The following is a 25,546-nucleotide window of genomic DNA, read 5'->3' on the forward strand; positions in this document are numbered from 1 at the left end:
TAAACTAGTTTAAAGAGGATTTTAACTATCCACTATCCAGCTATTTACCTCTCACAAAAAGTGATGTCTTGGGAGAGGTAAATAAAGTAATGTAAGTAAAAAGAGAGAACCAATAACTGAAAATAATATATTATTCATTTCAGACTGCAGAATTTGTAAATCATATCTACATAGTTGGCTACTCTATTTCAGCTATTGCCATAGCGATTGGCCTTGTAATATTCTGCTCTTACAGGTACCGATGTTTTTTATGTTATGTTTTTTTTAAAGATATTCACAGGGAAATTCATTTTCAAACAGGAAAATATGAGAGTATTTTCTCCAAAAGTATATTTTCACAAATTATCCAATTCCCTCCTTTACTTTCCATATCTAAACTTCTTTATCTTTCAAAATTTTTCAACGTTTTGATAGATTGTACCATTTTTTATATGGGAACCTTTCTCCTTATTCCAATGATCTTCCAATTCAACTCACTAAATAATGATTCTAATTTGTTGAGGCCAAGAATCTTCATTCTAGTTCCTAATTTACTCTAATTCAAAACTGCTTGTTCGAATTAACATAAACTATTTCCCCTCTATTCCTTGTCATATTTACTGATTTAATGCCTGTTAAAGAAAATAGGCAAAAAATCCCCATGATTGCTGAGCCGTTTTTTTTTTTGTATTAATCCCTAAAAATATCTAATCTCCAACGTTAGTGGCTTCATAGTTCTCTATATTCTTTGACCTCTAGTCTATGTCATAAATATGTTTCTTTTTTATTATGTCCAGCTTCATCTTCTGAATCGCCTTAGACCCACCCTTCTGCCCGCCTTCCCTCCAAAAAATGCAAATCAGAATAATAGTGAGTAATCGGAACTATTAAATGAATGTATCTGCAAGTCACAATTTTGTGGATCCCTAATATGGCATCTCAAAGTTATTGTTACAGCGATCCTGACATTTAATTACTCTTTCCTAAATGCACCTAATAAATAGTTTGTCTTTTGCCTTGTGTTTACAACCTAAAAAATTCCTATCCTCTTCAAGTTCTAGCATTAGATTTCCGAAACCAAAACTCTCGTCCTCAGCAAGTCACTCAAGTCCTAAACATCGTTTCCAAAGTCTCACTTATATCTAATTTTAATTCCTTCATTTTTTTTGTACTTGTGGAATAAACTTAGCAGATTATGTAATTTCTTCTTGCTCTTTCCCATAGGAAAAATATGACCTGCAAATATTTGTATGCACTGGTTCAATATATTTAATAACAATATAGCCGACTTGTCGGTAAAACTGAAGTCGATACTTCGGTACCTGGGTCGGGTCAGCACAGATCTAAAGTCGGGACGGCATGAAATTCAATACATAATGTAAATAACATGATAGTTCAATCCATAGGAAACGATGGGACTAGTTCTTGAAAAACCATTTTGCTGGGAATATGTTTATCACATATCAGAATCCGTTTTGGGTAGTCCAATATTTTTTAATGTATTTTCTTGTGAATCACGGTCCCCTTGGGCCAGGTCCCATGCCGACCAGATTTTTTTTTTTTTTTTTTTTTTTTTTTGTAATTTCTGAGGAGCTCTTGTGTCAAACTAGAAAATTCTTCATATATTAATATTTTATAGTCCAGGAGCAAAAAGATTTTGATTGTTTTTTTTTAATGCAAAAATATACTCTATAATATAAAAAATATTCAAAATCCTTTTCTAATACATATTTTTAAATTCTTCTTCCTTTCTTTCTATCTTCCTGTGGTATTTGGACCATACTGAAGTATCCTGGATGCAACTCCTTTCCTCGTTTCGTCTTTCTTTTCATTTTCTAGAAAATAAATTTGTTACCTTCATATATTTGTCACATAATTTTCCTACATTTCCTTCCAGTACTTTGTCTTTTCAAACATTAAAATAGGCTACTCGTATAAAATCTCAATTAAAAAAAAAGACCTTCCTACTGCTATCAAATACATTACCTCCACGTTCCGAAGCCACCATCCTCTATAAATTTTTTTCTCCCTCTACCCATTTTGGTGGTGTTTAGGCCTTATTTTTGGACGAACTAACATTTAGTTTTTTTTAATGTATGTTTGTGCGTATGGGTCTATTTGGCGAAAAGACTAATCTAACTGTCAAGGCGATCAGGGAAAAAGTTTCCTGGTCTTTATTTTTCTGGAGGGGTGTGTTTCGGAAGCCTATTTTGTTTTGATATTTAAATTCCCTTGTCCTTCGCACTTATGGATGTAAGATTTGTAGGTATGTAAGAGATGTAAATTTCAAAATGAATGCATGCTCAAAACCCTGATCCCGTACCCCTAACACAAAATCTTAGGCCTCCACGTTCAGCCAAAGCCCTCCAAGAAAGTTCAACTCCATCACCCGATCCTTTCCAAGATATTGGAGATAAGCTATTTTGATAAGCTTGGTGCACAGTGAGTCTTTTGAGTTACTTCACTATTTCACGGTGCTTATATTGAAAGTCCCCAGGGGACCATAGCGCAAAAGTTTTATACACATCGGAGGCAAAATATTTTAGTTTCCAATCCCCCCTTTTAAGTCGAAATTTAGAGTCTACTTAGCTCCCAATGCTCTTTTATGCTTCAACTGGGCCTCTTATGAAGTTCTAAATATATTTTGAACATTTATTTTGATGACCTGGGTGCACTAATTGCTTTTTAGTTTATCTTTCTATTCCATCCTGATAAGATTTGAAGTTGCCAATAGGTTTTTATGCCAAAGGCTTTTGAGTTAAAAGGAGACAAGGAAATGTTCTGGCCGTTTATTCTCTCCCCCAAATGTGAAATTCAAATTGTTTTAACACCCCTTCCCCAAGCACTCCTTGATATTTTCTACTTTATCGCTCCAAGCTAAGCCTGGGTATTGCAGATACATTATTTTGATAATCTTGGTAAACATAATGGCTTTCAATTTACCATGCTATTTCACCATGAAAGTAAGTTTCACGGGGGATTGTAGCCCAAAATCTTTTAAAGGAATAGGAGACAAGAAATTTCTTTAGGCCTATTTCACATCCCTAAAACGCAAAATTTGAACTCTCTTAGTCCCTTCACCAGATATTTCCTGAAAGTTGTAGCTTTATCACCCAAATATTTTCCACTATATTATAAATACACTATTTTGATAAACTGGATGCATACGGTGTCTTTTGATTTAAGCTCTGCATGTGCTCATAGAGCATATCTGCAAATATTGCAGACATGCTATTTCGTTAAACTGGGAATAAATAGTGTCTTTGATTTACCTCACTACTTTATTCATTTTAAGTTTGTTTTTAGACGGATTGGAGACAAGCATTTATTTATCCCCCTCCCTCTTCGTCCTCTTCCACCAATAGTCGATCTCAAGGTATAGTAGAGGTGCTGTTTTGATAACCTGGGTGCGCACAGTGTCTTATTTTGCCTCACTAATTCATTGTGAAGAGATTTTAAGTTCTGTAAGGACTTAGCAGCCAAAAAAACTTTGGCTAGAGCTACTACTACTACTTCTACTACTAACAACTCGCTGCTGCACCAAGCTGCCTGAGGTCAATACAGTAACGCACGCTCCTCCTCCATCCCTTTTTATTCAAAGCATTTCTCTTAACATCCTCCAAAGAACTTTCAGTTCTCCTCAGTCTTCCTTAATGACCTAATCTCACCCTATCCGGGATTATTCTGCTTTTCGTTTGGCCCTACATGGTTGGCTGAAAAGAACGATCTTTTGTAATCTGTCATCCTTCATCCGAGAACTTGTCCTAGCCATCTCAACCTTTCTCTCCTTATAGCCCTAGAAAGCGGGGGAGAACCAAATGTTTCACACAGCTTACTGCATGAAATACGGTTAGTAAGACAGGTACCCAGAGAAATCCATAGGCAATTCTTCTGGAAAATATTTAACATATCCTCCTCTATCTTTCGGAACACCCATTTTCCAAAACCATACTTGACCCCTGTCATCACTGTAGCCTCCAATATTCTAACCCAGGCTGGCAGACTTATCTTCCTATTCTTCCAAACTTCTTCCAACTGTGAAAAAATTCTGAGCCTTGGCTATTCGACGTTTACCCTCTTCACCGTACCCACCATCTTTGCTAATAATACTACCTACCTTTAAGTGAATCTTTCTACTTGATCGATCTTCTCGTTACCCAACAGCACCTTCACTGATTCCCAGTCTAAGCAACTTGGCGTTCTTAATATTTATTTTCAAACCTATTCTCGCACCCTCAACTCTCATAACATCCAAAAACGATTTTGTTTTCTGAACATTTTTATTTAGGATTCTCAAATCATCAACAGATTTCAAATTTGGTTCGATGCTCTCCCATAGTCTGTGCCGTGTTCCTTAGGACAAAGTCCATCAAAGTTATTCAATTAAATGGGAATAAAATACAACCCTGCTTATCTTAAAACCAATATAAAACGATATGCTAACCTCATTTCCTACCTTATCTGGTATGTCGCACAAGGATAGTACCCTTGCTAAAGGTAATCTACTGGTTGAATCAAACACTTGCTCATAAAATGTTTTTAGTCCTCCTTCTCTCTCCTCTTCCGGAATCGCAATTCGACCTTTTTAACCCTGAACACTCACTGAAATTTCGAGGTTGATCCCCTAAACCTTTTCAAGATAGCCTATTGCAGATATTGCAGAGTGTCATCGAAAGCGTAAAGTGGGCCCCTGGTACCTCAAAAATCCCCCAGTCCCTCGTTTTTTGAACTTTTCAGCAGATGAGTAGACAGAGTGTATCTTGTTCAAACCAAAGCTGCGCAAAGTTCTATAATTTTTGTTATTGGAGGTTCACCATTTGAGCGAGGGCCCTCTGGTACTGTCCTATCTCTGATATTCGCAATTCTTTAGCACAAAATCAAACATTCTGCACCTTTTTGGAACCCGAATCATGTATTTTCCACGATAGAAAGACCAAAGTGAGTCAAAGGCCCTCCAATAGTACTTCCCTTGCCCTCCATCAGTTTTTTAGTAGAAATTTTGCTTTTTTCCTGTTGCAGCCTGTCTCAACCAGAATCGTGCAAGTATTTTTAACTTGTATACCTAAGAGACCAAAGAAGGCTCATGACCCCTCGAAAATCCTCCTTCCTCCGTTTCTACAAATTGACTATAAAAAAAAAAAATGAACCGGAATCGTATAAAAATTTTCTGTCAGAGGGATTAGAGAGGAAAAATATGCCATAAGCCGAATAACCCTACAAATTTTTAGCAAGATGATAAGTGTGTTCCATCCCGTCTGAACCAGAAAATATGTTATGCTATACCTTGTTGGAATTGGAATCATGTCTCCCTTCACCCTACCCCCACCTCTCCTTACCTACTTTTTACCAAATAGGTAGATAACTTCACTTTGTTCGTAGAGGTATCTTATGAAAACTTTCAATTTGAATTGACGGGGCCACAAAGAGGAAATTTAAGTTCTTTTCGTCACTCGTAATACTCGTATGACCAAGTTATTGCAGAATGGTAGGAATGTTGCACCTTGTTTCACCCGGAATTACAAACAGATTTTTAATCTATATTTTGGGAGATCCAGATTACGATATTTTACCGCCCACAACCCTAGTGGCTATTCCCTCCTTCAACATCCCCTCTCTCCCTGCCATCAGTTTAGTAGGAACGTAGGTATTTAACGCGTTTTTTGAAGTGGAATAACCGAATCCTACAGTAAATTTGAATCTAAATCATTAGAGATAAATATTGGGCCTTAGCCCCTTCATTCCCCCTCGCCCAACACATTTTCAGAAGTAAATTTGGGATACTTTTTTTTTCAACGATCGGTTTTAATTTACGGAACAAGTAGCTTGGGCAGTTGAACAATGATTTTCAGTGGCATGATCTCTTGCAATTATTTTTGCATGAAAGTGCTCAAATACAATTGAAACCTATAGGACAGATACCTTGGGCCAAGGGGAATTGGAGGTGGGTTTTCAGAGGCTTATGGCGGTTCTAAGCCCCACCTTTGTCTTTTCCTTGTTTCTTTTAGTCGGTCCCCTTTCAAAATGTTGTATCAACTCCTGGAATAATTTGCTCCGTACGTACCTCTACTAAATATAGACACCAAATGCAATGAAAAAAATAGTTTATTTTACACTTTAGGATAAGGATACACATAGATAAAATATCTATTTTGGAATATTAACTATCACAATCTCAGATGGGCCAAATTCGTATTTAGGAGTCAAAAATAAAAAAACAACGATAAATAAAAAAGCAGACGAATAATTTGAGAAGAAAAAAGAAATTAGTCGGGAGGTGCAAAAAAAATTTAGCTCTAACGTGAGTGCTTATAGATAAATGATCATGCTATCAAGAAATCTTTCTTAGAAAGTTTTATAGAGGTTTGCTCACTGGTTTATGAACAAGGTGAAAATATACTGCAAAAAGGTACTGAATTCCACACATCTAGCTGTAGAGCCATGCAAGCATTTTACATTTAGGTCTGGATACTGTTTTTCATCCTTACATCTGGCGTTTGTAGCAGACTTTCGTAACCCCTCGATAAGGGCATAACCTATTGATGGAAAAAATGCATACGAATCCCATACAGTGTTTATATTCTCTTAAAAGTTTTACTGTCAATTTTGCCAACGATAGGGAACTTAATAAACGATCTGTTGAGACTGCAATGGGACTCCCCGTTATTACTTTTCTCTTTTCTATTTCGAAATTTATTAACCATGGAATGATGAGGTTAATTTTCTATATTAGATATAACCATAAAAGATAAACATATTTTTCCCTTTTCCAGATTATCAGATTATATTATTATTAAGCTTTAATGTAGAATTTATTTCTTTAGCTGGAATTTTGAAAAAGTGGAAAAAAGATTAAAACTAGAATCAGTTCAGATCATTATACAAAATATTTCCCGTGATTAAATTTCTTCGTGGTATACCCGAGGATTAGAATACTTAGAAAAATTAAGAGAAAAGGATGAAATTGGCCTGGTTTTTGAAAACTAAGATGTGCGGGACTGTTGGTTCTTTCACTCTATAAGAGATAAGATAAGATAACGTGTATTTCAAGCCAAAATGTGGCCATTTACAAAAATAACATACAAGATTAACAAATTACAGCACTCGTCACAATAATAAAGAAAAAAAAATACAAATAAAATAAAAACTACTCTCTTCTTTTTGCAAAATACTCATCAAGATATCTTCCCACTAGAAAAATAAATTGTGACGACGTACTTGTCAAGGCATCAGGAAGCAGTACTCCATCATTCCCAAATAAATTTTCCTCTACCCCCAAAAGACCTCTACAACGACTCAGACAATGCTCCAAATTCTCCACCTCTTCTTGGCAAAGAGGGCAAGCAAACCTGCCGTCCGGGACACTTTTCCTCCTCTCAAAAACTTTAAATCTCGAACGAATCGGAAGGCAATTAGATCGTAGCTGCATCCAATATGTAAGGTATCTAAACGGTAAATTTAACTTAAAGTAAAATTCCTGACCACAAATTATCTTAATCTCATTATAATACCTTAAAGTTTCCGAATTCTTAATCACCTCACCCCATTTCTGTATCGTCTGGTCCTCCAGCACCCGCTTAATTTCCTTGTCCAACTGTAATTGTTGACTAGTTGGTCCAAGGCCATCATTCCATGCGAAAGAAAAACCTGTCTTATCCAATACCTCTTTAACTTTAAAAGGCCAAGATCTTTTCCTATGTAGCTGAAGTGACTCATCATATGCAGCCTTCAGTAACCTATCACTGGGTAACTGTACTACTCTTAGCCAAAATTTTATCATTTGGACTGTCCTATAACTTTTAAGAGACCACAGTCCAAGGTCTCCTTTAAGAAACTGGGTATGGGTCATTCTATGCAACCCCTACAATTTCTTAAAATAACCCAGCTGAATGCTTTCTAATTGGGCAGCATTTTCATGTCCCCAGATCTCTGCCCCGTAATGGAGAATTTGCATAATCTTAGATAAAAAACCCTCTTATGCAAAGACAAATTCTTCATTCCACTAATTCTATTCCTGAAAAGTGAAAATGTTGCAGCTCTTCCCCTATTTAACAATTTTTTAATATGAGAACTTTATCCACCATTAATTTGGAAGATATAGCCAATATACTTCATTTGTACAACTACATCTAATTGCTGTCCTCCAAATTGAAATATAGAATCTATTTTTTCATTCCTTTTACTGAAAACAACCACTTTAGTTTTCATAACGTTCAGCTGTAACTTTTTCATTTGTAAGTATTCCTCAATTAAACTCAGTAACATCTGAAGCTCCCTTGCCGACTTCGCCACCAATGTCATCCACAAATAATAACACCAAAAAATGAATTTTTCCAAGACACAGCTTTGGAGCCCATTTTTTTTCCAGAAACACCGTATCAATAAAAAACAAACTGAATAGTCTTGGGGACACGACTCTGCCCTGCTTAACTCCATTCTTGAAGTCAAAAAACATGGAAAATCACAAACATACAACCCTGACCATGCACTTAGTCCAAGAATACATACCAAAAAATAAACGAATAAAACTTAAAGGTAGACCTATATCTCTTAAATAGTTTTCAAGGAGAGCTCTATCTACATTGTCGAATGCCTTTCTTAAGTCTAGAAACGCAACATACAGTTTTTTTCTACCTGATCTATACTTCTCTATCAGTGCACTTAGCACAAATGCTCTATCCGACCTATTATACCCTTTCCTGAAGCCCCCCAGCTCCTCTTTAACTACCCCATAACCCTCCAACCATTCATCCAACCGATTGTCGGAAATCTTTTCCAAAATTTTAATAAGTACAGGTGCTTATGCTATCAAACTATAGCTATCATGATAACTAGGACTACCTTTCTTAAATAGAGGTACCATAATCGATACTTTCCATAGGGAAGGCCATACACCACTACTTATAATTCTATTAAAAATATTCACTAAAATTAGCAAAAAACATCAAGAAACCTCTTTAACAAAACTGCTGGTATACCATCTATTCCTGGCCCTGATCCTCTCTTCATCTTCTTAACTACTTTCCTAACTTCTTCTGAGGTTACCTCCTTCACTAACTCATAATCTTTTTCTTTCATCGGAAACTGCGGAGCAACCCTTGATTCTTCACTATCAAGGCTACTAGAATCTTCATCTATACTCTCAAGAAAACTAGGCCAAGTATCACCTTCAAGGATTTGTAATTGGCCTTTTTCTTGTCCATTCTCCTGCCCTATTCCTGACCAAAATTGCTTTGTATCTCCTACCATATAATCCTGCTATATCTCTTTTTGTTCCTCTCTAATTTTCTCCCGTTTTTTCCTCCGTTTTAGCCTATTGTATTCCCTTCTCCTTTCCTTAAACCATAAAAACAAGCTCTGCCTTTCTTCCTCTACAGAGCAAGCATTTACCCAATCTAATAACCCCTCCAACTCCTTTTTAAAAGAACTACATTCATCATCAAAAAAACTATTTTTCCTTTTCATATTTGGTTTCTCTAACACACGAGCACACTCATAAATCACAAAACCCAAATCTTCCAAAATTTCATCTATGTCTCTTATTTCATCATTCAGACTCTCAACTTTCTCAATTATTTCAGGCCTCAAAAACTCCTCTTTCATCAACTCCAGCTCCTCTTTACTCCATTCACTCTTTAAAAACTTCCCTGAAAAACAAAGATCCTTTGTAACGCTCCTAGTAGGACTATCACCTTTTTTATTCCTTGGAACTCCTCTTCCAAGAAAAAGCTTAATTTCAACTGGTAAGTGGTCAGAGCCTACGACCCTACGAACCTCTACATCAACTGTCAGGCCCAGGAGTTCAATACCAACCAAAGCATAAACAATTACACTAAGGTTTGTCACCGATAGACAGGTAAACTCACCCTCCTCCCCATCCTTCCCAAATTTTCCATTTCCAATCACTAATGCATTGTCTGAACACAGTTCCAGAAGCGTTTTCCCCAACAATTAACCCTTCTTTCAATATCTGCGCTCCTTCTAGATGTCTTACAAATATCAGGTATCAGGTTAGGCATATAAGCAAATGAAACATTATTAATCTTCTTGTATATTATCGCATAAGTGTTCGAGTCTCCCACCACCAAAACAAAATTCTTATAAAAAATTGGTAACAATTGCCTAAGCTCCTCCTCTAATAAATCCCATGTCACTTCTACTACATACGAACTATTCTGGGGGGCAACATACACGGCACCAAAAATCAACCTTTACCACTAGCAAGATGAATCCGAACCCATATAATATTCTCCGATACACTAGAAATTCGAGAATGTTTACGGAAACGGCCTTGCTTAATTAACAACAAAAAACCTCCATAATATATCATATTCTTTGCTGGTTTACGTGCCACATTTACTACCCAGTATCATTCAAAATAAGGCACTGTATCGTCACTATGCCACGACTCCACAAGATAAATAATACCAGCACCCCCTAAGTCCTTCAGTACTTGTTCAACCTTATTTCTCACACCCTGGACATTCCATTTGATTACTCACATAGGGTGAACATGACCACACTGTCCCTATTCACTTAGAACAAGCTGGTCATGTGTCGGCAGGACAAAGGGCGTTTCTAGCTCATCAGGTAAGTATGAAAGTCTATAATAATCTTTTGATGACGCAGCTCTGATGCTCCTCGACTGACCTCTATAGTTAGCTCTTCCGCCGCCAGATCTAGAGTCCTTTCTTGCAACATTACGGGCATCAATACGATTTTGATCATCCGGGCTTATGACCTCCCAGGCTTTTCGCTTTTCAGTATTTTTCGCAGCTATTAGAGAATTCCGGACAGGACGCGGAGCCCCTTTCGAGAAATTTGGTTTCGGATCACGTTTATTAAATTCGATCACCGTCTCGATATCACTCTCGTCTTGACTATCACTCTCAGAGCTTTCAGACACCACTCTGCCAGCGCTGCAAATGTTCGTTTTTTCGCTAGCCGGTTCTTTAGCTAGTTCGACTTCTCTTGTTTCTGCTAACCCGTTTTGAGGAGGCCCCTGTTTGTTCACTTCACTGGAGCTGGTGGTTACTTCCTTAACACATTCCGAAGAAAAGTCATAAACAAACACTCTCTCGTCGATGTATAACTTTTCACCCCTAAGCCTAGCTTGGTGGTGTTTCGACAAAGCGTACTCTTAGACCGGCTTAAGGTTTTTACGGGCTTCCCTTTGCCTGGCACTATAATCAGGGGCAGCCGACAACTTATTCCTCTTCAAAAGGGGATTAGACTTAAGAATTATCCCGCGAAACTCAACAGAGTTCATCTTTAGTAAGACTGGTTCCGCACGCATTCTGAACACGTCTTTGACGTCACAATGGTTCAGATTTAAGTCTGGTATACACTTATTAAGAACCATAATTATTTCTTGCTTCAGCGTATATATAGCAGGATTAATAGGTTCGAAGTTATATAGGACAACATTGCCTCTTCTCAGTTCTTCATCAAATGCGTCAGCCCGCATGGTAGCTTTTCGTAAATTCTTCCGAAACATCTCAATTTCTCCTATCATCTCTTCACAAGCTTTGACATTTTCAGATAGTTTTTGGTTCAAAGAAGAAAACTGGCTTTCAACTGAAGTAACCTTCACTAAATGTCCGGCAAAGTCTTTTCAGTAGCCTCAATTAATCATGGTATCAGATCTAGCTTGAAAATAATTTCCCGTAAAAACTGAGCACTGGTTGTACCCTCAGGCATAGCCTCAGTTAAGGCTATAGTCGCTCCGTTTGAGTTATTCATTTTTCAAAAATTTTAATCCTCCCACACACTGCTTACGTACTCCTGCTTCAGTAATCCAAATCACGATCAATAATCATATATAAACAAGAGACCAGAGATATTATCACAAGAGTCTAAATTCTATTTCGTATTTCACTTGCAAGCAACGCTGAATGAAAACAGATTTTCATTCAGAGAAATGATTCATACTTATTTCTGAAATGTCACATTAAATACCAATTGCATAGTTAAGTATCTGGTTTCAAGGTTATCCGTAGGAAAAATATATAAATAAAAATCCTCTATTACAGATTTAAATTTCAAGACATATACACACTGCTTACGTATTCCTGCTTCAGTAATCCAAATCGCGATCAATAATCATATATAAATAACAGTCCAGAGATATTATCACAAGAGTCTACTGAATATATTTGATAAATCTGAATAATCTACTATAATTTTACACTTTTTCAAGTAATCTTATACTGAAATATTAAACAGAGATCCAACCACGATTAAAGTAGAAGGAATTTCTTTTGGGCTAGTATACTGATTAGGAATTTCTACAAAGGTAAAATATTGAGTTAAATACATGTCATTAGTAATATTTGTTTTGTCAGTTCTCTTCAGAACTGACCACAAAATCAACCTTTACCACTAGCAAGATGAATCCGATCCCATATAATATTCTCCGATACACTAGAAATTCGAGAATGTTTACGGAAACGGCCTTGGTTAATTAACAACAAAATACCTCCATAATATCTCACATTCTTGGCTGGTTTTCGTGCCACATTTTCTACACAGTATCTTTCAAAATAAGGTACTGTATTTTCACTATGCCACGAATCCACAAGAGAAATAATACAAGAACCACCTTAGTCCTTCAGTGCTCGTTCAATCATATTTCTCACACCCTGGACATTCCATATGATTACTCACATAGGGTGAACATGGCCACACTGTCCCTATTCACTTAGAACAAGCTGGTCATGTGACGGCAGGACAAAGGGCGTTTCTGGCTCATCAGGTAAGTATGAAAGTCTATAATAATCTTTTGATGACGCAGCTCTGATGCTCCTCGACTGACCTCTATAGTTAGCTCTTCCACCGCCAGATCTAGAGTCCTATCTTGGAACATTACGGGCATCAATACGATTTCGATCATCCAGGCTTATGACCTCCCAGGCTTTTCACTTTTCAGTATTTTTCGCAGCTATTGGAGAATTCCGGACAGGACGCGGAATCCCTTTCGAGAAATTTGGTTTCGGATCACGTATATTAAATTCGATCACCGTCTCGATATCACTCTCGTCTTTACTATCACTCTCAGAGCTTTCAGACACCACTCTGCCAGCGACGGAAATGTTCGTTTTTTCGCTAGCCGGTTCTTTAGCTAGTTCGACTTCTCTTGTTTCTGCTAACCCGTTTCGAGGAGGCCCCTGTTTGTTCACTTCACTGGAGCTGGTGGTTACTTCCTTAACACATTCCCAAGGAAAGTCATAAACAAACACTCTGCCGTCGATGTATAACTTTTCACACCTAAGCCTAGCTTGGTGGTGTTTCGACAAAGCGTACTCTAAGACCGGTTTAAGGGTTTTACGGGCTTCCCTTTGCCTGGCACTATAATCAGGGGCAGCCGACAACTTATTCCTCTTCAAAAGGGGATTAGACTTAAGAATTATCCCGCGAAACTCAACAGAGTTCATCTTTAGTAAGACTGGTTCCGCACGCATTCTGAACACGTCTTTGACGTCACAACGGTTCAGATTTAAGTACGGTAGACATTTATTAAGAACCATGATTATTTCTTGCTTCAGCGTATATATAGCAGGATTAATAGGTTTGAAGTTATATAGGACAACATTACATCTTCTCAGTTCTTCATCAAATGCGTCAACCCGCATGGTAGCTGCTCGTAAATTCTTCCGAAACATCTCAATTTCTCCTTTCATCTCTTCACAAGCTTTGACATTTTCAGATAGTTTTTTGTTCAAAGAAGAAAACTGGCTTTCAACTGATGTAACCTTCACTAAAACGTCCGGCAAAGTCTTTTCAGTAGTCTCAATTAATCATGGTATCAGATCTAGCTTGAAATTATATTTCCCTTAAAAACTGAGCACTGGTTGTACCCTCAGGCATAGCCTCAGCTAAGGCTATAGTCGCTTCGTTTGAGTTATTCATTTTTCAAAAATTTCAATCCTCCCACACACTGCTTACGTATTCCTGCTTCAGTAATCCAAATCACGATCAATAATCATATATAAATAACAGTCCAGAGATATTATCACAAGAGTCTAAATTCTATTTCGTATTTCACTTGCAAGCAACGCTGAATGAAAAAAGATTTTCATTCAGAGAAATGATTCGTACTGATTTCCGAAATGTCACATTAAATACCAATTGCATAGTTAAGTATCTGGTTTCAAGGTTTTCCGTATGAAAAATATATAAATAAAAATCCTCCATTGCAGAATTAAATTTCAAGACATATATACACTGCTTACGTATTCCTGCTTCAGTAATCCAAATCGCGATCAATAATCATATATAAATAACAGTCCAGAGATATTATCACAAGAGTCTACTGAATATATTTGATAAATCTGAATAATCTACTATAATTTTACACTTTTTCAAGTAATCTTATACTGAAATATTAAACAGAGATCCAACCACGATTAAAGTGGAAGGAATTTCTTTTGGGCTAGTATATTGATTAGGAATTTCTACAAAGGTAAAATATTGAGTTAAATACATGTCATTAGTAATATTTTTTTTTCAGTTCTCTTCAGTGTACCCGAGTGACAATCCATAAGAACCTCTTTTTGTCTTTCCTATTTACCGATGTAATGTGGATAGTCCTATATAAACAAGTTATTGAAAAACCAAAAGTTCTGATGCTAAATATGGTAAGTCTAGGCGTTTCTATTTTGTTTTTGCTATTATATTGTAGAGTATATTAATCTTATACATCAGGAACTAATTCAATAAGAATTATGGCTTTTAGAACCTCTTGTACTTCACCTCTTCTCCACTTAAATATAACAAAGGTCGCTACAAGTATAGCAACAATTCAAGGATGCAAGGAAATGGGGCCTATGGCATAAAATTCTCCGCCCTTCAGTAATGAAGGGCGGAGAATTTTAGTGTCGGAAAAAAAAGCTCAACTGTTTCAAAATCCTATGATATTTTGATGGTCTCAGAATTGATATTCCCACAGCAATCTGCTAAATAGCCTAAAGTTCACTATTAATATAAATATATTAGTTGCGAATACTTAGCAGAAAAAACACAAAAAAAATTTATTTGGATTTCACCCCCCCCCCTTTCCGAAAAAAAAAGAATTATGTTTAATGTTGCTTACCCTCTTCCCTTGTCAAAAATATGGCTGTATTCATGCAACTTTCCATAATTCTCAATTTTTTAGCTTCTGGACCAGATTAAATTTCTTGTCAAATTCTTTTTATTACGCAATTTTTGAATGTTTCGTGCATTCATAAATCTCAAATTTGGAAAAGATATTTGATCAAATTATGACTCCATGGGTTACTTGGACAGAAGTCTACTCTCCCTGGTCGACACTTCGGGCTCGTAGAGCCCATTTAAAGAGATAAGAGTACCAGGAGCCCGGCAGCTACGTAGCTGGGCCCCGATATGGCTACGTGATAGGCTTGTATTTATTGATTCTCTTTTTCACTTGTCTTCTAACCGCAGTCTCTTCTTGATGTTATGACGCTACCATAAGTTCGATACAACCACACTGGAAAAAAAAATTTAAATTCCCCTTTTTTGACCTATTTAGTTCGTTTTTGTCACCAGAAATGTCAATATGTCAGTTAAAAAAAAAATATATACATAAATATGTAGCCGATTTTGAAGCCAGGACACAGTAAGCTTATGTACATTGATTGTCTTTGTCGCTTTTCTTCTAATCACAGACAATATGAACCTCTTCTTGATGTCTTGGCGTCCCCATAGGTTCAATACAACCACCCTAGGAAAAATACAAATTCTTTCTTAAATTTTTAGCCTTTTTAGATTGTTCTTGTGGTCAGAAATTTCAATATTTCAATTATAAGAAGAGAAAAACTATGTAGCCGAATTTGAGGCTGGGCCCCAGCACTTGGCATGTGGCAGGCTTGTATATATTGATTCTGGTTGTAAGTAGCAACATTCAAATGAGTCACCTTATTTGCTACTCTTTCCTCGGGGAAATGGAGGGCTTCACAGGGAATGCATATAACGTTGAAGGGTCCCAATGGTTTTTAAGTAATAGTTGCGTAATTAATGGCATCTTTGCATGTTTGTGCTGGGTTTTGTGCCACATTTTGATGACGTTTTTCTTCTAACGTAATATTTTTTCTTCTTCGCTTTCATTTTTTCCTCGCATTGATTTTCACTGTCTCTTGTCTTCTAACAGCACATTTTTTTTGTTCTTCACTTAATTTTTGACGCGTTCTGATACTCGCTTTCTCGCTATCGCTTGTAATTTTTGCTGCCACTTATTTTCTACTCGCATATTTTTTTTCTCGCTATGGCCTATCTTTTACCCGTCTATTTCTTTGTTTCTCGTTTTTTTTCTCGAAAACGGCTCCGTATATATATTTTTTTTTAAACCGGTATCCTGGTATTTTCCGGCTTAAAAAAACTAGACCCCGGCGCCGCGCCGATGAGGGAAGACCGGCAGCGGCGGGTCCAAAAACGCGCGCCACCGCCGCGCCCACGGTAAGATGTCGGCGGCGCGCCGCCGGCGCGATCAATGTTGACCGCAAACATTAATGTTTTCATCAGTCTTTCTCAAATCACAGCTTAAACTTACAAAAGATTCGAGCCTATTCATGAGTTCAAAACTTCACAAGTTACTGGCTGGAAACTGGTCTTCTTTTTTATTCATGAAGAGAAGTAGAAATCTGGTAGAACTAAAAACGGGTCTTAATAACAATTTAAAAAAAGTACATCAAGTATAACTCACGAAAATCCTGTTAATTTTTAAATTATCATAGGGATTGGACAAAGATGTTGTACGGAGTATTTTTGCTTGGCTTCTTCCTTCTTTAATTTACATGTGTTGATTCACATTTCAAAACATTATCCAACTGTCGAAATATACCATACATAAGTAGTAACTTATGTGCTGGTTTCAATAGTGATTGTGTAATATGTATTACCACGGGCATGCATCTATATATTTGACGAGTGATTGCGTAATATGCCTTACCACGGGCATGCATCTATATATTTGACGAGCACATTGCAAAAAGTGACCAATCCCTCTATATTATAGACCTATAAAGCGATCAAACACGTTATATTTGGAACTAGGGACGAGATTCTGTAATGCAATCAGACTGGTTTAGACAATACATGCTTTAGCAAGTTCGTTCATCTATCACCATAATATGTTTTTTCCTGGTTCAATATTCAAGATTAAAGTTCCTTATATTACATGTTCAAGGGATGGTCTCATTCTAGAAATACTGGTTTACAGCTGGAGGGCTTATATTCGTGATTTTCTTGCTGTAAATATAGAACAAATTGGTCTTTCTGTATCAGTTGATTAATAGAACTTGTATTAAGCCTATTACAATTAAATTTATTCGTTTTTCTAATGGAGAACAGCAAAAGAATCATGATGGTAAGTAAATATACATTATTCTTGAATTATCATAAAAACATGATCCTTTTTTTCTATAAATATCTGCTAATGTGTCTTTCGGATTTGGTGATTATAATTAACATTTAACGATATCCAAATCTGGACTTGCTTTGAGCAGTGGCCAAAGGTTTTTCATACCAGATGTCCAGGTATAAAGGTTTCTGGCAAAATGAAAGCTAGTTCGCGATGCATATTTCTATTTTAACTCAACAGATAGCAATTATCTTCCGTGCCATATATAATTTAAAAAGATCTGTAATTGTCATCTTTTGGGATTTGGTATTGTGGAATTGAAGGGGCGCTACCCCCCATTACTATTTTGAATATATAATAGACGAAGTAAACAACCATAATTACATATCTACGATAAAATTCGCATGCTCTATAACAGCTGTTTAGATATTTTGACTAAAAGGCTACATAGTCGCTTCTCGTTAAATTTTTTTCATATTTCATTTGCGGTCTTAATTAAGCAAATTTAATGAGACGATCATCGCCTACTCTGTTAATAATCAGGGTAATTATTGTAGAGAAAAAAGAGGAGTTGTGGAAGGGGGGGGGGCTCCTCATTAATATTCTGAATAAATAATAGATGAAGGAAACAAACAAAACTGTATTTTTTTTTCATGTATCGTATTTAAAAAAATATGTTTAACGGCATTCCATATAGGTATAGGCTATTTGGTTCTAAATTTTTCTTATGCACCTTACAGAAATATCTCGTTTTTAAGACTATAATTGAACAAATGTCTTCTTTAAATACAAACAATATCTTCAATATATTTGGAGTGGGCTTTGGGGGGGGGAGGGGCGATCCCCATTAATATTCTGAATAAATTATAGACGAACTAAATAATCAAAATAGTTTTTCATTTCTTTTCTTTATGCATTGTATTTAAAATATATTTGGCTTAGGCTCCACCTAGGACTATCGTTCTTTCTTCTATGAGTTTAAGTAGATTATGATTTAAGCCTATAAGGCTACAAGTTACCTAGTGAAAAACTGAAATTGATTTTTATTTCCAGGACACTGATATTCAAACACCAAGTCAAAAGCGTTCGAAGGTGGATGCCGGCCCAATTAGCACTGACACGGACATAATCAGAACCATGAACTTGAGGAGGGATAGTGTAATCTGCTTCGCACCCCGAACCGGTTCTACCGACCTACCTGTAATTTCCAAGGTAATACTGATTTATCAGATAGTTTTCAAATTTATAATGCACTCACAATTTCGCATAGGAAAAAGGAGTAGGGGTCTTGAAGAAACGGGTGGGGGGGGGGAATAATTAAGTTTTTACGGGGTGAAAAATGGTACTTATGTAGTACCCGGTAAACATGTGACTAGACTTGAAATGCTTCATTAGAAATAGGTTATTTCTTCTTACTGAGCTAATGGTAGCTCCTTGAAAGATATTTTTCTATTTTACTTTATTGCTATTAGCCAAACGTTGTGTTGTATGTGCCATAGCAACTAGTAAATATTTATCGGTTTTTTTTCTGTTGAATTATTTTCAGTGTAATTAATAACATAAAAATCATGAAATATAGAATTGATTAAGCTTAATTTGGCTGCTCTATATGGTTGAGGGGTGAGGGCAAGTATTTAGTCAATATAATGGGAGGGGGGAAATTAAGTTTTGATGGGATGAAAAACGGTACTTATTTAGTACCCGGTAAACATGGGACTAGACTTGAAATGCTTCATTAGAAATAGGTTATTGCTTCTTACTGAGCTAATGGTAGCTCCTTGACAGATTTTATTTTTATTTTACTTTTTTGCTATTAGCCAAACGTTGCGTTGTGTGTGCCATTGCAACTAGTAAATTTTTATCGGGCGTTTTTCCGCTCAATTATTTTCAGTGTAATTAATAACATAAAAATGGTGAAATATAAAATTGATTAAGCTCTATTTGAATACTTTATATTGGGTGAGGGGTGGGGCAGGTATTTAGTCAATATAATGCCAGGGGGGAAATTAAGTTTTGACGGGGTGAAAAATGGTACTTATTTAGTACCTAGTAAACATGTGAGTAGATTGTTCATGAGAAATAGGTTAGCGCTTCTTAATGAACTAATGGCAGCTCCTTGACAAATATTTTTATAATGTACTTTATTTTATTGCTATTAGCCAAACACTCTCGATACAAATGAATTATCTATGAAGGGGGTAGATTTGTAGGAAAAGAAATCTGCTTCTAGTCTGGTCGCTATTTTTATGAATGGCTAGATTTGTAGGAAAAGTCAGGTTCTTTTTTTGAAATGGGGTATTAAGACAATTATTGAGTTGAATGGAGGGTTCTGCCACTTTCGTTACTAATAAATTATCCACGAAGGCTTAGATTTGTATAAAAAAGAGTCTGGTTCTAGCCAATATAATACTGGGAGGGGGAATTAAGTTTTAAGGGGAGGGGGAATGGTACTTATTTAGTAAACATGTGAGTAGAAATGTATTGATATTGTTCATGAGAAATAGGTTAGCGCTTCTTACTGAACTAATGGCAGCTCCTTGGCAAATATTATTATAATGTACTCTATTTTATTGCTATTAGCCAAACACTCTCGATACTAATGAATTATCTATGAAGGGGGTAGATTTGTAGGAAATGGAATCTGCTTCTAGTCTGGTCACTATTTTAATGAATGGCTAGATTTTTAGGAAAAAGAGTCAGGTTCTTTTTTTTAAATGGGGTATTAAGACAATTATTGAGTTGAATGGAGGGTTCTGCCCCTTCCGTTACTAATGAAATATCCACGAAGGTTTAGATTTGTATGAAAAAGAGTATGGTTCTAGCCAATATAATACTAGGAGGGGAATTAAGTTTTGAGGGGGGTGGGGGGGTGGGTGGAAAAATTTACATAGTCTTTTAACTCTATAAAATAATGGATATTTCACATGGAAACTAAATCTTTTTTTCTATAGATTAATGAATTAGCACCGCCATCACCATCAAGTCACAAAGCACATATTTTTAGTGGACCTGAGCCAATCATTGCACCGCCAGTGGAGTTTAGGGATGAGAGTACTCTAGTTGTTGATAATATGGAGTGGCATAGGGGTTTTCAAATGATTGTTTTGGGGACATGGCCAGCCTAGATGATCTAACTTGTGACATAGACATGGTGGAGGACCAAGAATGGACACATAAATTTATGAAAGAGTATTTAGGTGATGGTAGTAGTACTAGTACATATAAACCGGGTCCTCATACAGGAATTCGATTACAAGGCAATACAGGCTTGCTTGATCAGCTATGCCCAAACACCCTGGAAGGCATATTAAGTGACCTGAGCGATTTCACGCCACGTCCAACTAATGCAATTGAACAGACTGGGGGTGGTGCTATTGACGATTATATGCCACCCCCTACATTTGAGGTTAATGATACTAGTAGTAGTAGTAGTAATGAAACAATATCCCCACAAGTATTCCCACTTCCAGATTTTTTTCTTTCTAACTCTGCCTTGCACCATACAAAAGTCTACAGCGCAAAATTCGGTGACCCCTTTAACTCTTTAGTGTCAGGGGATATAATAACACATCCCCTGGACATTGCCCATTTATATGTTAACAAGATTTGAGCCGTTCTTGAACAACAGATGGGGTTGTGGGGGGTAAGGGTCAGTTTAAAAGCATCAAGAGATCAGAGATGTTAGCAATTCGCCCGCATTTATCTAATTATGAGGAGGTTTTTTTAGATTTGGTTAAGTAGCATTCAAACTAAAGTGGATAATTATAACGAGGGGGTAGTGGTTCGGTGGTTTTGTTTATTGAAAGTTTAAACGTTAAAGTCTGTAGATATAAAAAGGATTTTATTTTAAAATAAAATCCTTTGTGGGGCTGAGAATATTGAATCAAAATATCATTCAGATTTAGAGGGTTGTAGGGGAGTACAACGAATCTGTTTCGATGCGAGGCTACAGTGTTTCAAGTATGCATTTTTATCTGCCGCATATAGACCCCTCTGCGAAAATGCCTCCACGAAAAAGTTGGAAGAATTGGCAATTAATGGAAGGGAGGGGTCAAAGTTTCCTAAAGTAGATTTTTATTGTTTAAATGGTCAATTTCCCGTAACATTAAAAGGAATAGATATTTTTGAGTGGGCTAATGCACATTTAAATATTGGTATTACAGTGTTGCAGTATGAAAAAGAATATGAGGAGGGTCAGCGTTCTGATAAAAAAGATGTATTATTTCAAGCGAGGGTTTCGTTAATTGAGTCAGTGGAGCATGGGTTTGGCTTCTATACACGCCACCCACAGAGCCGGATTCAATTGGACATTTTAATCCAATTACAGATATTAGTAGGGTTTTAAGTGAGGGTAAAAATCATGAGGTACGCTATTACTGTCCAACATGCCTGTCCTGATTTTGAACTGATTTAAAGTTAAAGCATCACATGAAACACTGTAAACGTCATGGATACCAGGCTGTGGAAACGGTAAGCGGAGATACAGGGATCTTACGTTTTAAGAATTTCCAGAACACGCTTCTACAGAGCAATAAGATCGCTTTAGACAGTGAAGCGAAACTCACAGACGTGTACGATTCGTCAAATCCAAATCGTTTTAAAATACATGAGGCCATAGGGGTCTCACGCTCATGCGCAACGAGATTCCAGTAATACCATGCAAGTGCTGGATGTAGTTGAGTCGTTGGGCGGTGAAGACCATGCGCTCGGCATTGGCCAGTCTAATCAAAACAGCGAACGTTGCAATTTTGTGCCTTCGTTACACAAACTTTCCTATGCTCCTATCACCAGATGACAGATCGGCCATTAAAAATCGTAAAATATGTTGGGTTTGCAAGGGAGAATTTGACGATGGTGTTGGGACTGGGGGGAGGAGGAAGGTGATCGACATTGATCATTTGTGGCAGGAAATTACATCGGGAGGGAGTAACTTTAGAGGGGTTGCACGTCAGGCGTGCAATTTAAACGTTAGACAGTAATATTTCGTACCGGTTTTCATACACAATACCAATTATGACTTAAAGTTTGTTTTACCGGCGTTGGCCCGCATTGCCAAGGATGGAGTTGTAGATAACGCATGGATAGATGGTTCTTTTTCACATAATATCATACCCAAATCATCGGAGAAGCTACTGCTGCTAGAATTCATGTGGAAAACAGTTGACAAGGGTAACGTGTGCCTGAATAAAATACGTTTTTTAGACTCTTTCAGTTTCTTCCTAAAGTCCTTAAGTCAATTGATTCCGATACACAAAATCGACAATTTTGATATTCCTCCCCCTCTTAAACGGTACTTCCTCAATGATGCACTGTATGATTTATTAACGTGTCCGGGCATATCGACATGTTGTAACTAATAATTTGTCTCAAGGCTAGATGAGGTCTCATTACTGCCCATTGAAGCTTTTTACAATTCTCTTACTGATAGTGAGTGCACCACTAGCGACTAGGAATTTGCTAAGAGGGGTTGGGCAAAGGGCGGGTGTAAAAATGTTTGGGATTATTGTAAACTATACTTGGCCAATGACGTACTCACTCTTCTGGACATTGTGTGCAAAAATACGGATAAAATCTATGGGGAATTTGGGTTGGATTTAGGGTATTATTTTTCCACTCCTCATCTGTTGATAGACTTGATACTTAAAATCAACAAGGAAGAAATAGATCTGATAGCCAATGTGGATCAGCATCTGTTTGTAGAGAGATCAATGAGGGGTGGGTATGTTTTTCACGGGGACCGTATCATGAAAACTGATCCGACCGGACAGCACACCGATGAAAAGTTAGACGCAGTTCTTTTGGATATGAATTCCCTTTACCCATCAGCAATGTCTCACTACTGTTTGCCGTGAGGCAATTACAAATGGCTTAACAATCCATGTGCTTCAAATTTCCCCAACATTGCTAGCGTTGAGGAGAATGGGGCAAAGGGAAGGTTTTTTGTAATTGACGGTGAAATACCCATGGAAATCCATGACTCGGTAAAAGACTTTGTTTTTCTGTGCATAAATAGACCAGTGGGTAGGGACTCTCTGAGCCCCTACAATTTATCTTTAGTAGAGGATAGGAGTATGCACTGGGTACTTTCAAAACAAAAACTAATTGCCGACCTCAACCCGAAACAGAATATCGTTGTTCATCACGTGCTATTGAAATGGATGGTGTCCGATGGTTTCAAAGTCACAAAGATTCATAGAGCCCTCCAATTTGCTCAAAAGCTTTACATGAAAACGTTTATTGACACCTTTGTCAGTAAGCGTTCATAAGCGAAAACGAAAGTTGAGAAGGAAATCTATAAACTCATATTGAACTCAGCCTTCGGTAAAATGTGCGAAAGCGGACGAAACAGAAGTCGATGTGACATTGTAACCAATCCCAAAGATTGTGCTCGAACCATTGCGGATCCAAACTTCACATCGTTCACAATCATAGACTCTGATATGGTTCTCCTACATCGTAAGAAAAGAAACATTGTTTTAAATAAAAATATTGCAGGTGGGAGTGCTATAACGGAAATATCTGAAAAACTCATGTTATCATTTTATTATAATGTATCCAAGGTACAATGGCCGATTGAGGGACAAGTTCAAGCGTATTACGGGACACTGATTCCTTCCTGTTAAAATTTAAAACTGAAAAATTTTTGTATGATTTGGAAAATGGCGAGTACACTAGCTCACGAATGGACTACACCAACTGGAATGAATCCCTCTACCAAGAGCTAGTGAAACGCCAGGCCCCAAATCAATTGTTAATGTTAAAATCTGAAACAGGTAGCGATCTGATATCCAGTGGTGTGTTTTATGGGCCAAAGGTATACTGTGTGGAAACGCACAACAAGGATATCAAACAAGTTTGTAAGGGGGTACCTACACTCTTTGTAAAAAGTCATTTCAACAAGAGTATGTACACAAACACTATGGAAATTAATTTTGTGCCAAGAGTGAAAATTATGGCGATTTGCAAATTACAATTTAAAAACAACAGACTTAGAGTTGAGAAAAACGCCATGTCGGCCATATCAGACAAAGTCTATTCACTTGAGGATGGTGTGAAGGTACTACCACACGGTCACTATCTAATCCCAGACCGAGTTGAATGTGTAGAGTATAGAAAACAACTCGGTCTTAAAAACTTAACTTAAATTCTTTAATAGTACAAGGTGGGTGGGTAGTAATGGGTGTTTTAAATTCTTTGTTTTCTTTCTATCAAGCAATTTTCAATGTGTGCAAGGCAGAGCAATTTCTTCTTCATAATTTCCACTATTTAAAGCTATTTAATGCCCCCCTCCGGCCCCGGCCCGCCGCAATGGCTCCGTGGCGCTTCCTGGCCACCTCAGCGGCCACCCTTGGCCTTCGGCTGCCGCAGCAGCCGACGCCCCCGCGGGGACCCCATTTCAAATTAAAAATGTGTTATTATTTCAAGTGTGTATATTTTAATAAATTTTGTATTTTTTATAAATAAATTTTAAAAAAAAGTGTGTTTATGAAAGTATTTTTTTTAAGTGCCTATTTAAAATAAATGTTGTATTTTTGTTATAAATAAATAAAAAAAGTGTATTTTTCTTGTTTAATGTGCTTTTGTATGTTCAATGTATTATTTAAAAAGTGCTATTACTTTTATGTATAATAAAAAAAGAAAATATAATTCCTTATTGATTTTGTTCATCTCATTATTCTTGAACGGAGTAGTAATAGGGAAATTATTTAGTCATTAGACATCTATAGTCTATGGTTAGTTGTAGGTGAACTGTTGATGGGGACACTTGGCAGTTTGAAACACAATTTAGATAATTTCTGTGTGGTCCATCAATGTCAGGCAAAACGACACTCTTAACTAAAATAATTAAAAACTGCGATAAAATGTTTGTGGTAAAGCCGAAAGAAATTTACTATTGTTACAGTTTTTGGAAGGAGTCATACGATAAAATAAAAGCAATTGCCATATCAGGGTTGGTGCAGATACAATTCATACAGGGACTTGATGTTTTCAGCATTATTGAACCAAACTCTTGGCTGATTATTGACGATTTAGCTGAATCTACTGAACAATGGTCCAAGGAAACTCTACAACTGTTCACTTTTCGCTCTCATCATGAACATATTTTCGCTCCTCTAGTTCTGCACATCTTCTTTCATCAGAGCAAATATATGTAAACACTTGCATTGAACTACGCTTACTATATAATCTACGGAGTTGTTAATCATTTTAGCC

The 25,546-nt window shown here is 36.8% G+C and overlaps 1 protein-coding gene across 1 annotated transcript in view; it reads left to right on the plus strand.

The window, feature by feature from the left end:
- LOC148956421 (calcitonin receptor-like) overlaps nt 1-25,546 on the plus strand; it is a 308,161-nt gene that overhangs the window by 121,246 nt on the left and 161,369 nt on the right. The window contains exons 4-5 of the mRNA XM_089090777.1: nt 144-235; nt 14,486-14,612. Coding sequence (XP_088946903.1) covers nt 144-235; nt 14,486-14,612 — 219 coding nt within the window. The remainder of the gene's footprint in view (nt 1-143; nt 236-14,485; nt 14,613-25,546) is intronic.

The sequence above is a fragment of the Artemia sp. Qi Xiang Cuo genome, chromosome 1 (assembly GCF_049724085.1).
Source record: "Artemia sp. Qi Xiang Cuo chromosome 1, ASM4972408v1, whole genome shotgun sequence".
In the NCBI taxonomy this organism is placed as follows: Eukaryota; Metazoa; Arthropoda; class Branchiopoda; order Anostraca; family Artemiidae; genus Artemia; species Artemia sp. Qi Xiang Cuo.